The sequence below is a fragment of the Populus euphratica genome, unplaced genomic scaffold (assembly GCF_000495115.2).
Source record: "Populus euphratica unplaced genomic scaffold, PopEup_1.0 scaffold375.1, whole genome shotgun sequence".
NCBI lineage: Eukaryota > Viridiplantae > Streptophyta > Magnoliopsida > Malpighiales > Salicaceae > Populus > Populus euphratica.
Window position 1 is genome coordinate 191,954 of NW_011500266.1, and position 14,617 is coordinate 206,570.

General features: G+C 34.5%; 3 protein-coding genes across 5 annotated transcripts; 2 read left to right on the forward strand and 1 right to left on the reverse strand.

The window, feature by feature from the left end:
- Nucleotides 1-577: 577 nt before the first annotated feature.
- Nucleotides 578-4,446, forward strand: LOC105112915 (probable iron/ascorbate oxidoreductase DDB_G0283291). Of its 2 annotated transcripts, none has more exons than XM_011008819.1 (11): nt 578-865; nt 985-1,180; nt 1,287-1,388; nt 1,496-1,547; nt 1,779-1,900; nt 2,001-2,101; nt 2,189-2,247; nt 2,998-3,054; nt 3,345-3,390; nt 3,511-3,590; nt 4,051-4,446. In XM_011008819.1, the coding sequence occupies exons 1-11, from the start codon at nt 752-754 to the stop codon at nt 4,139-4,141; spliced, it is 1,020 nt and encodes a 339-aa protein (XP_011007121.1). In that variant the 5' UTR covers nt 578-751; the 3' UTR covers nt 4,142-4,446. The 2 variants fall into 2 exon arrangements, with proteins under 2 accessions (XP_011007121.1, XP_011007123.1); XM_011008821.1 differs by having other exon boundaries at nt 579-865; nt 1,290-1,388.
- An 888-nt stretch (nt 4,447-5,334) lies between these two features.
- LOC105112917 (probable 2-oxoglutarate-dependent dioxygenase At3g49630) lies at nt 5,335-9,533 on the forward strand. The gene is made up of 11 exons (XM_011008824.1): nt 5,335-5,610; nt 5,738-5,933; nt 6,063-6,161; nt 6,289-6,340; nt 6,568-6,689; nt 6,795-6,895; nt 6,984-7,042; nt 7,872-7,928; nt 8,268-8,313; nt 8,439-8,518; nt 9,164-9,533. The coding sequence occupies exons 1-11, from the start codon at nt 5,470-5,472 to the stop codon at nt 9,252-9,254; spliced, it is 1,044 nt and encodes a 347-aa protein (XP_011007126.1). The 5' UTR covers nt 5,335-5,469; the 3' UTR covers nt 9,255-9,533.
- LOC105112916 (NADP-dependent malic enzyme) lies at nt 9,474-14,016 on the reverse strand. Of its 2 annotated transcripts, XM_011008823.1 has the most exons (19): nt 13,853-14,016; nt 13,505-13,743; nt 13,229-13,424; nt 12,919-13,070; nt 12,724-12,829; nt 12,564-12,629; nt 12,226-12,321; nt 12,064-12,135; nt 11,887-11,970; nt 11,706-11,804; nt 11,310-11,357; nt 11,103-11,156; nt 10,883-10,981; nt 10,714-10,803; nt 10,532-10,609; nt 10,316-10,390; nt 10,143-10,233; nt 9,850-9,978; nt 9,474-9,775 (listed from the first exon to the last, which is right to left on the reverse strand). In XM_011008823.1, the coding sequence occupies exons 2-19, from the start codon at nt 13,654-13,656 to the stop codon at nt 9,687-9,689; spliced, it is 1,776 nt and encodes a 591-aa protein (XP_011007125.1). In that variant the 5' UTR covers nt 13,657-13,743; nt 13,853-14,016; the 3' UTR covers nt 9,474-9,686. The 2 variants fall into 2 exon arrangements, with proteins under 2 accessions (XP_011007125.1, XP_011007124.1); XM_011008822.1 differs by having other exon boundaries at nt 13,505-13,987.
- Between the last annotated feature and the right edge of the window lie 601 nt (nt 14,017-14,617).

A 14,617-nucleotide genomic window follows, 5' to 3' on the forward strand; every position in this document is an offset into this window, starting at 1 on the left:
TTCATCTCTTTATCCTTTGGCTAAAAAAAAAAACACATATTTATCATTTTCTAAAAGTATATTTGTTATTGTAGTAATAATTATTTTTTAAATTATTTTTTATTTAAAAATATATTAAAATAATATTTTTTTTATTTTTAAAATTTATTCTTAACATCATTATATAAAAAAATCTAAAAATATTAATTTAAAATAATTAATTTTTATAAAAAATAAAATATAATAAAATTAATTTAAATTAACTCGTTTAATTTGTAGCCCAAGTTGTACATCGAAGCCAAGTTTTGTAAGCATGGTGCTAGAGTGCTGGATGTACTTTTTAATTTTTTTTATAAGCATGCAAGATTGAATTTTTTTTTAATTAGGTAAAAAAAAACCATTTAATCTAGGATTAAAAGATTCACAATATATAGTTTTACATATCATAACCTAACTTAAAAAATGCCTTACTAATAATAAATGGTAGCTAAATAAGAAATAGCAAGATATCATAAATAAAAATGAAAGGGGACGTTAAACAATCACGAAACGACGAAAGGATGTTGGAATCTGTCTTAAGAATTAAAGAAATAACCTAACGCTGACAGTGCAGGGGAGAGACAGAGCTCATGCTATCAGCAAAAGTTAAAAAAGGTGGAAACGACATCGTTAGCTCTGGATTCCACCCTCGCCTATAAATACCTGGTTCGATGAGAGGAATTCTCGAAACTTGAGGCCCTCAAAATCCGCACTCTCTCAAAAAGAAAAAAGAATGGAGAATATGCTGAAGCAGGATGATACTCCCGCGTCTACCACAATTTCCTTCCTCAATTGCATCGATCTTTCAACCCCTGATGTCCAGCAATCTGTTTCCCTTCTCAAACAGGTAATTTAAAATATATTCTCTTTCCTTCTTGTCCAATCAAAGTTGTCATTCGTTTTATTTACTCCTTGATGATTAATTAATTAGTTAGTTAATGTTTAAATATGGTTTTGTTTTCGTAGGCGTGTTTGGATTGTGGATTTTTTTACGTGACAAATCATGGGATAAGGCAAGAATTCATGGAGGAGGTGTTTTCGCAGAGTAAGAAATTTTTTGAATTGCCATTGAGTGAGAAAATGAAGGTTTTAAGGAATGAGAAGCATAGGGGTTATACTCCTGTTCTGGATGAGCTCTTGGATCCTGATAATCAAATTCATGGTTCGTTTCTTTTCCTTTTTGATTCGGAATTGTTACCTTTTCTTTATGAATTTATCAACATAAAATGATTTTTTGTTTGTTTGTTTTTGGATGTATTGTATGGTAGTAGGAGACTATAAGGAGGGGTATTACATTGGAGTTGAAGTCCCTGAAGATGATCCTGAAGCTGACAAACCTTTTTATGGGCCCAATGTCTGGCCTGCAGATGGTATTTCCCTTTTTCTTTTCATTTTTTTTTTATCCACGAAAAGCTTTTTCTTCTGTGGAAAAAGAAAAGTTTGATCTTGCAATTTCTTTTGGTGGTTGGTGTCTCAGGTATTTTGCCTGGATGGAGGCAGACTATGGAGAAGTTTCATCAACAAGCACTGTAAGCTCTTGCAAACATATTTGAAAACGTTAAGGATGTTTTTAAACGATGTGAATCTCAGTTATCTATGCATGACGTGTGATTTAGACCCTACACACGCAAATGATTACATGTCATGCAAGGACATTTGGCATTAGATACTTGTGTCGCTTCAAAGACTTCTTCTTGTTTCTTTTCATCATTTGGTTTCTATTCCATTTGAAATTTTAATTTAGTTTCTTATAAATGCAGAGGGGTGGCTAGAGCAGTAGCTAGGATCATAGCACTTGCGCTTGATCTGGAGGCTGATTTCTTTGATAAGCCAGAAATGCTTGAACATCCAATTGCAGTCATGCGTTTGCTGCACTATGCAGGTTGAACTTTCAAATAATTTAATTAAATGTCATGGAATGTAGCGGAGACCATTCTCCAATCAAGTACAATTTATATCTTGTTTCATTGTTTGGTCTTCAGGTCAGATTTCCGATCCCTCAAAAGGATTATATGGGGCTGGAGCACATTCTGATTATGGTCTGATTACCCTCTTAGCCACTGATGATGTTTATGGCCTCCAAGTATGAACAATTTGTAAATTTTGTATATATAGCATCTTTTTTTTCACAGTTTTATTAATCGTCATAATTCTTTCGATTTTCTTGCAGATATGCAAGGATAAAGATGCTCAACCTCAAGTATGGGAATTTGTAGCACCATTGAAAGGGTGAGCGTCTCTGGGACTCTTGCAGATTTGTATTCTCTATGTTAGAAATGGACTGATACTTGTCAGACTAGCTGTTCTAGAGCTGTAGTAAATTATGGAATCTATTACATATCCATTCCATGTCTATATTTTACCTCCAACTGTGTAAATAATTACATACCATAATCTTACATGTTTTGAAACGGAAACCTGGTATGTTGAATTCCAATTTATAGGGTAACATATGCTTTGATGGAAACCATTAGCTCTACTTCAAAATTATGCTTTATGAAATAATGGCTATTGAATTGTTGATTTGTTCAAGAATACCTAGTAGAAGTATATACTTAAGTTGCAAGTAGGTAGTCGAGATACAAAAGTCTTCAAGGTCCAGTTTTTTAATAGTTTGGAAACAGGTTTTGGGACTCCAGGAACAAATTTTAACAGTAAAAATCATATCACTTCACTTGATGTTAGGGAAAAAAAAGGATGCAATAATATGGTCAAACTTTTAGAATCTCAAGGAATGTAGTCAAGAACTCCAGCATTTTGTCTGTTACGTGGTGTGCTCAATTTCTAGAATGTAATTTGAGAGAGAATTTATAATAGAACGCAAACTATTCACTACTCATCTGTACTCCTTTTATGTTCTGGTGTTGCTAGAAGTTTAGAATCACAGCAGAATACACATCTGTACCAAAGAAATAGTTGAGGGAACTTTCTAAATCCAGGAATATTGACATTCTTTTCTCTTTGGCTAATCTTGAACAGAGCATTTGTAGTGAATCTTGGTGACATGCTGGAGCGCTGGAGCAACTGTATTTTCAAGTAACTTTCGTGCTTTACATAATTTCCATTAATTCCATTTTCATGAGCTTTAGCATATTTGCGAAGGGGAATGACATATGATGAATTCCTAAACATTAATTAAGAGGTCTGATTGTCATTAAGATGAAACTACCATAATGGTGCTACAATAACTTTTTTCATTATCGATTATTGTCATATTTTTTTTCCATCATTTCTTGAGAATTTACAGTTTTATTTATTTTTACCTTTTTTGCATTTCTTTTTACCTTCTCTCAGCATAATCATGTCCTGTACCTGATATCACACAGGTCCACGTTGCACAGAGTTTTAGGGAATGGTCAAGAGCGATATTCTGTAAGGATGCCTTTTTTTTATCTTCTTTAACCTATCAATGGCCTCGTGTTTTAAATGTCTCAAGTTTTTATTTTGTTTGCTTGCAATTTCAAAGTTTCTCATTTCTTTTTACTGTGGCAGATTGCCTATTTTGTGGAACCCAGTCACGAATGTCTCGTGGAATGCTTGCCAACCTGCAAGTCAGAAAAAAACCCCCCCAAGTAAGTTCAACTCTCAATAATTTCTGTAGAATGGCTGAACTAGTTGCAGTTGCAAACTCAGCATCTTGCATCTACAATAATTTGTTATAGATAGCAGATAGCCATTATGTCAAGCCCAATGATTTGTGATGTCGATACGTGAAAAGTGATACATAATTCATATAGTTGCTGTAGGTACCAGGATGCTTGCTTTTCGGAGTTGAGCATGATAATTGTTTTCTTCTTGAGACACATTCAATTGATAAATTAGATGTTGAATTTGAATCCACCTGCTGTCTCACTTCCATACAGCATAGTCTTGCCTGTAAGAAATCATTTCCATGCAATTGTTTACTGACGGTTTGTAATGTGATGAGTATAGACTGTAGAAAATTGCGTGGCAGATTTATTTCTTCCTTTCTTCTTTACAAGAGCGTGCACCCTGTTGCATATGAACTTCTGCGTGTATTTCTTTCACCAGGTTTCCTCCTATCAAATGTGAGGCTTACCTTAGCCAACGCTACAAGGACACTCATGCTGATCTGAATGTATACAACAAACATCAAAGTTGAGCCTGCCAGAACTAACATTTCAAATCTACTCTGCCAAGTGATAATTGCCATCAGAGCCCTCCAATCCAGTGACGCTCCGCCGCGCCAAAGGGTGGCTCTCTCTTAGGTGTAATATTGTACCAATATTGATTTATAGCATCCATCGATCATGAAGAATGTACTTCGTTTTCTATAATTAGTTAATTCTTAATTGTTCACACCATTATCTTTTTAACAAGTCTCTAGACGAGTTCAATGTATAATTGAATCAACTGGAACTTAAAGGATGAAAATCAAAGACAATAAGAATCTGGGATTTTATTAAATTGAAAGAAATCGACTCACAAAATCCAAGCCACGGAATTTTATGGCAAGATTCAAGGTATCAAACAAAATGGCATTTGAATTTTAAATGGATTTGATTGAAAGCTTAAACAAAGATTTGGGTTGGCTGAAAGATTGACTCCAGTTCTGGAGCGCTACTATTTACTAGTTCATGGCCAAGAGAAAACGTTATCGTTTCGATGTTCACTTCCTTCCATGCAACATCTGCTTGAAAATTCCTTTATTGTCTGCAATCGAATGCCTGTCTGCTTGTTACATCCCCTTCCCCTTCAAAAACCCTCGCCCTCAAGGTGAGGGTAGGTCTCCTTTAACCACCCTTCTTCCACTTTGATTACGAGCATGTTTATTTTTATATTTTAAATATATTTTTCAAAATATTAAAAAAAATTGTTTAATTTGTTTTTATGTTTTTAAATTATTATATTATATTGATTTAAAAATATTTATAAAAAAATAAAATATATATTATTTTAATATATTTTTAAATAAAAACATTTTAAAATTAATAATTGTTCACGTGTCACCTAGGGATTATCCACACACAACAACACAATGATATTTAATAAATATAATTGGCAACAATACTCTTCCAAAAATTTACAATGAAACTAACATGAAATTATGAAATTCTTGGGCTGGCAACTTTGATGGTTTTGTTTTATTGAAAGCATTAAATTAATTACAATATTTTAAAAAATAAAAAATATCCCTAGTAGGGATTAAATTATTTTATCTTAATATGAATTTAATAATTTTATTAAAAAAACAAATAAAATTATAAATCTAGTCTCATATAATTTTATAAAAGATAATTGTTTCATTGCCTAGTAAAGATTGTCTTTCTTCCAATACCTAGTACGGTTATTTTTGTTCCAGCAATGGAGTCTTGGTGAGCAGTAACTTTTGTATGAAAAATATTTTTTTTATTTTATTTTTTATTTCATTGGGTAACTATGCTAAGCACTCTATATTCATAATATCAAAATTTAGTCAAACAAAAAAAAATGCAGAAAAAGCAGTCTGGTACTGGTACCGGTACCGGTACTGGTACTGCTACGGGTACTGCTACTAAGGAAGTCTCCTCCCTCAATCGCATCGATCTTTCCAGTCCCGATATTCATCAATCTGTTTCTCTTCTCAAACAGGTAATTCAATTTAATAACCTCATGCTTCTCTATTTTTCGAAAGAAATGAAATTTAAAAAAAAAAACAGAGAAAACTGGATGCTGTGTGTCTGTTAAAGTTAAAATCAATTGTGTTTTTCTTTACTAGGCATGTTTGGATTGTGGATTTTTTTACGTGATCAATCATGGGATAAGTGAAGAATTGATGGAGGAGGTATTTGAGCAAAACAAGAAATTTTTCGAGTTGCCATTAAGTGACAAAATGAAAGTTTTAAGGAACGAGAAGCATAGAGGCTACACTCCTCTTTTTGATGAGCTCCTGGATCCTGATAATCAAGTTCATGGTGGGTTTCTTTTCTAATTTCTGTTTCTTTCTTTTCAATGTTAGAATTGTTTTTTTCATTTCTTTTTTATGGAATATATTATAAAAAAATGCAAGTTTTTTTTTTTTGGGATATATTATATGGTGGTAGGAGATTATAAGGAGGGTTATTACATTGGAGTTGAAGTGCCTGAAGATGATCCTAAAGCTGAGAAGCCATTTTATGGGCCCAATGTTTGGCCTTCAGATGGTATTTCTTTTCTCTCTCTTTTGTTTCTGATTCTGTAGTTTTTATTCAAGAAACTTGTCTTATTAGTTCTAGAATGTTAAAGCTTTTGATTGAAAATTTCCTTCTTTTTTCATGGTTGGTTTCTTAGATATTTTGCCTGGTTGGAGGCACACTATGGAGAAGTATTACCTAGAGGCATTGTAAGCTCTTGCTGACATATTTGGAAATATATGGATAGTTGTAAATGATGCCAATCTCAATTTATTTGTGCATGATGATGTATGTATGTATGTGCACATGATTGTATCCCATGCATGAATATTTGAGATCAGACAATTTTGTCACCTCAAAAACTTGCTCTTCATTCTTCTCATCATTTTGCTTCTATTTCATTTGGCATTTTATTTTTAGTATCTTATAAATACAGAGAAGTAGCAAGAGCCATTGGAAGGATCATAGCACTTGCACTTGATCTGGAGGCTGATTTCTTTGATAAACCAGAAATTCTTGGCCAGCCACTTGCATTATTGCGATTGCTAAAGTATCCAGGTCATACTTTTAAACGATTTTATTAATTAAAGTTCATGGGATGTAGTTATTTGTTATTGTCCAATCAGGTGTGGTTTATATCTTGTTTCATTGTTTGGTCTCCAGGTCAGATTTCCGATCCCTCAAATGGATTATATGGAGCTGGAGCACATACTGATTATGGTCTCATTACCCTCTTAGCTACAGATGATGTTTATGGCCTCCAAGTATGAAAAGTTTGTGATGATATACATACATATAGCTTCTTTTTTTCACAGCTTAATTAGTTATTGCATTTTTTTTATCTTCTTGCAGATATGCAAGGATAAATATGCTCAACCTCGAGTATGGGAATTCATAGCACCATTGAAAGGGTGAGGGCTCAGTAAGAATATGAGAGAATTGGATTCCTTGTAATTAGAAATTGACTGATACTAGCAGTTGGAGTTCTAGCAAATTGTGGCGTCTATTAGATATCCATTTCCATTTCTATAATTTATGTCCAACTATGTAAACATTTACATGCTAAAATCTCAGGTCTTTTGACATGGAAGCCTCGTATATTTGATTTCAGTATATAGAGTTACATCTGCCTAGATGGAAATCATTATTGCAACTTCGAAGTAATGCTTAACTATTAAATGGCTATTGAATTGTTGATTTGTCCAAGAATATTCAGTTTTACAACAAATATAAAGTTGCAGCAGGCAGCAATATAGAATTGGAAACAATTTGTGGGACTATCTGGAAATAATTTCAACTGAAGAATCCTCTTACCTCTCTATATTGGAAAAATAAGATGATGTAAATAATATGGTCAAACTTGATATTTAAGCAGTGTGAGCATCATTATTAGTCAAATTATTTGTTCATGACCCTGAACACTTCTACTTTTCTCTGTTACATTGTGCGCTTGGTTTCTGGAATATTATCATGTGCTCAAATGATTATTATTTAAGCTATTGGTTCATGAAACTGGAACACTTCTATTCCATGTCTCCATCATTTTGCCTGCTCCATTGTGTAATTTCGTATTATTGTTTATGAGCAATGATATAATAGTGTAAACTATTCACAACTCTGACACTGCTAAATGTGTCAGATTAACAGCAGAATACACATTTGTGCCATTGGAAATAGTTGAGGAAACTGTCTTGCTTTGGGAAAATTGACTTACTTTTCACTTTGGTTTATCTTGAACAGAGCATTCATAGTGAATCTTGGTGACATGCTGGAACGCTGGAGCAACTGCCTTTTCAAGTAACTTTCGTGCATGTGATCTGCATATTTCACATGAATTACATTTTCCTTCCATTAGAAAATGAGATTTAAATTCTCGACTAAAGGATATATTACTGTATATTTGGCAATTGGGAAGGATATATAGTTAATTCCTTAAAATTAATTACAAGGTCTGATTGTCATGAAGATGAAAGTAGCATAATGGTGCCATAATGCTTCTTTGCTTGTCATTGTCATATGCAATTTTCCTCTTTCACTATGCAAAAATTCTCTCCTTTTCTTCTTTTTTTTGTTGCCTTTTTGCCCCCTTTACCATTCCTCTAGGCGTAACTCATGTTCTCTACATAATCTTCATAGGTCCACGCTGCACAGAGTTTTAGGGAATGGTCAAGAGCGATATTCTGTAAGTATATATTTTTTCTTGTTATTTTCCTTTCCCTTTCATGTTGATGGCCTGGTGTGCCTAAAAAGCTGTTATTTGCCTACTGGCAGTTACACAGTTTTTCATTGACCTTTTGCTTTGGGCAGATTGCTTATTTTGTGGAACCTAGTTATGACTGTCTTGTCGAATGCTTGCCAACCTGCAAGTCCGAGAAAAATCCACCCAAGTAAGTTGAAACCTCAATTGTTTTCTTTTGCATGTTTAAAATCTTTGTGACTGCAGCCTGGACATCACCATGCATTTCTTTCTACATGAATTTGTTATAGGCAGCAGATAATTATTACACTTAACCCTACTGATCTGTGATGTCCTTGTGCGAAAAGTGACTGGGAATTTGGGGATAAATGAATATATAACCCAATAACTGGTACCTTTGAACAGTTTGTGTTGAAGATTTCTCTTTTGTGTTGCACCTGGTAATAAATTCTTCTATCATTTTATGCCGCATCTGTGCTATTTGGATTTGAGCATGCTGCTGCTTGAAGTTCTGGAGTCACACTAAATGGATTACATCAGATGTTGATTTCTAATATAGCTGCTATCTTACTCCCATATCGAAGAGTTTTGCCTATTACAAGAATTCCTTTCCATGCAAATGATCACCGGCCTTGTGCAATATGAATGTGTGCAGACAGTAAATGATAGGGCAGCTTCTTCTTCTTCTGTTTTTTTTTTTGAAAATGGAAGCGTGCACAGTAAATGATAGGGCAGCTTCTTCTTCTGTTTTTGTTTTTGAAAATGGAAGCGTGCATATCAGTTGTACATCAACTTCAACTTCTCTATGAACTGCTGCATGTATTTCTTTCACCAGGTTTCCTCCAGTCATATATGGGGATTACCTTGGTCAACGCTACAAGGATACTCATATTGATCTGAACGTGTACAACAAACTGCAGAGTTGAGCTTGCCGGAGAACATTTCAAGCTTGCATTGTACAGTTACTACCCGTTAATTGCCATCAGAATTCTCAAATTAAAATGAAGCTCTTGCACACCGCATCCTTTTAGTGGTCATGTTGTACATTATTTATAGCATCAACCATAGAGATGACTCAACCATAGAGATGACATTTTCCTTGTTAATTAATCCTAAATGTAAATTACATTATGGTGCTCAATAAATGTGTGAATATCGACCAGCAAGCGTTGCCTGCCATGGCTTGATTCGCATTACCATTCAAGTAGAAAAGTAGCTCCATTTACTAGTTTAACAAGGTACTGATATTACAAGCCCAGACAATTTATTTTGCTTATTAGAGCGGTTGCTCTCAAGACGTGCTCGCAGCTTCATACCATAAGAAAGCATAAATGCACAAGAACAGTAACACAGACAATTCACCGGTAATATCTATAGGCGGGACTGTACATGCAACTCTCTGCGTGCTTCACAAGGTTTTCTGGACGGGGGAGACGTGTAGCCAGGCCTGCAAGATCACAACATTCAAATAAATTCAGGATTCCTACCATAAAAACATAATACAAGAATAGCCACACTTACCAAGTTCATATGCCTTGGCAGCTACGTTAGCAGCAATTTGGACTGAGATTTTTCTGATGTTAGAGAGAGGTGGGTAAATCAGCCCCTTTGCTAAGTACTCCTCTTTAATTTGCCCAGCCAAGGCTTCCGCTGTTATTAGGGACGGAGAACAGAGAAAAACATTAGTCTTCTGATGAGAAGACTCGTGATAGCATGAATCACCAAAGAGTTGAAATCAAGCAACTAATTGTGTTCTAAATACTGTGAAAAAATTTAAATGAAAAATAAGTACTCGAGATATGCTTTGAACTCACCGGCTGCCAGAAGCATATCATCATGAACACGAATAGCTCCAGAGATGACCAAACCCAGGCCAAGGCCAGGGAAAATGTAAGCATTGTTGGACTGGATGGACAAGAACAGCACAAAATTCAATCCTTGATGTACAACTCAAATACTAAATTATTAGACAATTGCATTGTCTAACCTGGCCAGGAACAAAAACTTTTCCCTCGTACTCAACAGGATCAAAGGGACTTCCACTAGCAAAAATTGCTTTGCCCTGCAATTCAAGATCAAGCAATGAACATAAGTTTAGAGTTAACCGCACTTGCTTAGATAGTGTCCTGAAGAAGAAGTGTAGATCCCTCAGAGGCTGCTTCCTCAACCCGGTGATGGATTATGATTACAAACATGTTTGTACCTTAGTCCAAGTGTAGGCTTCTTCAGCTGTACATTCAGATTGTGAGGTTGGGTTGGAGAGAGCCAAAATTAGAGGTTTCTGCAATGCCATTCATAGAAAATGATCAAGTTCTCTCTTTTTTCTTGTTGATATACAATTATCATTCACAAATATACGTGAAAAACGCTTTGGACATATTGAACCTCATTGAAAGAAGCCATGGCCTCAATCACTTCCTTAGTAAACGTTTTTCCCACTCCGGATGTTCCAATCAAGACTGTTGGTTTGATTGCCTGCGAAAGTGGGCAAACTGAATGAGGAACCAACAAACAGCCGAGAGCAGGTAATTGAAAATTGAACAGATTTCCACACCTTGACAACTTCTAGGAGTCCTTTAACGGGTTCATGTTCATGAGCCCATGGCTTCTTGAAGTGTTGTAATGATTCCTTGCGAGAACTAACAATCAAACCCTGTCAGAAAAATTATGTGCTGTTAAGAGATGGGGGATGAAAGGCAATCAAATAATTCTAGAGCTTGTTCGCAGCTATAGATAGTTTAGCAAGGTCATAAAAAATTCTGCTTCGGTATTACCTTTGAATCTGTAAGCCAAATCTTCTTGCGAGTCTCTTCCAAAGGAGTTTTTGACTGGAAAAAAGAGGAGAAAAGAAAAGTCAGAAACATGTAAATGAAAAAATATATGGAAGATAAATTGAAGTGAGATATGGCGTTACTCCAAATCCCAGTAAAAAGATGGGAATCACTAAAGATGACATGAATATTGTAAGAGCAAAACGATACCCGTCTTGACATCTCAAGAGCTATAAGCTCTGCTATACCAGTTCCAGCCTGCAAAATCACAAAGCTACACTTCAAATTAACTGCAAAATCAATACATATATAACTTAACCACAAGATTTTTAATGCTGGATAGAATTGGATGTGGATGAGCAATAATCTTGTAAGTCCTATAATTTCCTGAAAAACTTGAACGGAGAAATATTTTAATAAAAGGGGAAAAAAAAGGAAAAGAAACTCATTTTTTCACACTAAACACTCAAGAATGTCATCACTCATTCCATAGTCTACTTCTCCAAGTCTTTTATAATCGACTAATTCTTTCTTTTCTTTTATTTTTTTCCCATGCTGCAGAAGGAAAAGAAAGAACAAAATCATATGGAAAAGACAGAATCTCACTTCCCCAGCACCAAGGAACAAGAAAGTGTGATCAGCCAGGGAACCACCTAGCAACTTCAGTGCTGAAATAAGCCCTGCAAGAACAACAGCAGCCGTCCCCTGCAATAGACAGAGAATAACATATTAAAGAAGTAGGGAAACAGTGTCTTAAGTAATGATTCACGATTAGAGAGCCTCATGCCTGTATATCATCATTGAAGACTAAATGAGTTGTGCCATACTTTGCAAGCAGATCAAAAGCATTGTGGTTAGCAAAATCTTCGAACTGCAAAATTTGGTAAGGAAAAATGTAGATAACATCAGAAGTGAGTTAGGAACATGAAACTTTGGGATCGTATAAGTCAACTATGCATCAGACCTGAATCAGAACTTTCTCCCCATAATTTTGTTTTACAGCTGTCATGAACTCATGGAGAAGTTCAGAGTATTCCTGGAAGTAAGAGAAAACACCAAATTTTATTTGATTGCGAATTATATTTTACATGCCTGACCATAATGAAGGTATTCTCAATTATAAAACCTGGCCAGTTGCCCTCTTTTGTCTCAGTCCAATGTAGAATTCATCCTTCAGCAATTGCTCGTTGTTCGTACCCACATCAATGGTTACTGGCAAACACTATAAAAAGAACACAGGAAATATTCCCATCAGACAAGATATCAAACCATATGATGCGTCTCAATCCATGATCTTATTTTAAAGATAAACAGTTAAGATACTCCATGGCCATTATACACTATTCTACATACACACACATAGATCTTTAAGGGCATATGAAGCACTTGATGCGAGCAGCATCTTAAACCTAATGAAAATCAGTCAAGTAGAAAAGAGACTTGAAATGTTCTGAAAATGCTTACAGCTGAAGGACGAACTCCTCCAAGTGCAGTGTAAAGAGACAACTTCCCAACAGGAATACCCATTCCCTGCAACATTTTCAGCATAATCATACGTATATATTTTATAAACCACAAAGAAAAATGAAACTTCTTTTCCCCTTTCCAGCAAATATCCTTATACCTGACAGCCAAGATCCCCAAGTCCCAAAATTCTTTCACCATCAGTAACAACAATAACTTGAATACTCTTCTGAGGCCAGTTTTTCAGCACATCAAGAACTTTCCCCCTAGAAAACCAACCACTTCCTAAAATGAGCTCATAAATTATAAATGTTGGCAGGATTTAAGTAAAAACAAAGGAAAGAAATATCCATACTTCTCTTTTAAACTTATATATAGACCCTGAGGACGCTTGAAAATACTTCCATACTTCTGGCAAGCTTCCCCAACCGTCGGTGTATAAACAACCGGAAGCAATTCCTCAACATTATCGATCAAAAGCTTATAAAACAACCTTTCATTCCTTTCCTGTTAACCCCACAGTAAAAATCATCATCATCATTATTATTATTATTTTCGTAGTAGTAGTAGTAGAATATATGTGTTATATTTTGAGAAATGTAAAGAAATTGGACCCACCATAATAAATAAAAATAGATCCCATTTGAGATCATATATAATAATACCTCAAGTTCCATCATGGCCGTATATTTTTGAAGAGGAAGTTGATATTGTCTAATGGTGTTCATCAATTTCTTTTCCTGAAGCTGTTGAGAGATAATTGCTGGAGGAAGAAGACCACGCAGGTAGTGTGCATCTCTTTCTTTCTCAGTGAAGGCAAGCCCTTTGTTGTGATGTGGATCCCTCAACAAAGTATATCCACTACAACCCAGTATTATTATTACCATCAACAACAAAAGTTGACGATCAAAATGAAAACTATTACAAATTAAAAACCAAACCTGGCAACGGAGATGGTCCATGGAGTCACAAGCTGGTCCTCAGTGGCACGATCCTCGCCATAAACGTCCTCAACACCACCACCGACAGTGGATTTGGGGTCCATGTCGAGCACCGAAGCTCCGTCTCTCATCTCCTTCAGCGTGCTCTCCATTCTTAGTTGACTTAATCTCTCTCTGCTGATCTTCGAATATCGAACTAAACCGAAACCGAAACTGAAACCTAAACCTGATCTTTCTTTCTTTACAAATCAAACAGCAAACTATATAGAGATTAAATAACTAGCTCTGGAGTCGTGGTTTTGCTCTGTCTCTGCTCGACAGAAACATTAACGTTGAAAAAAAACCTACTGGTAGCAGGCAAAGTCAAAGCCCTTGTTATTCTACACACTACAATTACTTAGGATAGGCATCAAAATTTGGAGGTGAGAAAAGCAAAAAAATATTCCTCGTTACTTTCAGTTTGTTTGGAATTTTGGTCAGCAGCACTTGTAATTCTTATAATAATCCTTAGCAGCAACAGCCGCAGTGGCGCTAAACTAAGGTCCCGTTTAGGATTCGTTTAAAATTCATTTGTTTTTATTAAAAAATATTTTTTTAATATTTTTATACTGATTTTAAAAATAACTTTTTAAAAAATAAAAAATATTATTTTAATATATTTTTAAATAAAAAATATTTTAAACTATAATTACTATCAAAATTCTAAATAGACCCAGGTAGCATCCTCATTCATGCACGCAATTAATAATTAATTTATCTTTTAGTTCTTAACTTCGTATTTGAATTTTTAAGTTAGCATTTGATGAAATCTACACGTTAAAATACTTCCTAATATGGATAATTTGATCAGAATCCAATAGATTATAAATAAGTTTTTAATGATTATGTTATTCCATAGCATTTAAAATAAAAAGAGTTAAATTAATAGTGTTATTTTTAAGAATATTTTTTTATTAAAATAATATTTTTAAAAAATTATTTTTAATATTCACCGGTCAACACAATAAAGATTTTTTTAAAAATTATTGTGTTCCTGTAAAAACAAATACCATCTTAATATATGTTTAATATTACAATATATAAAGTGATTTTCACTTAAAAAAATATTTAAAT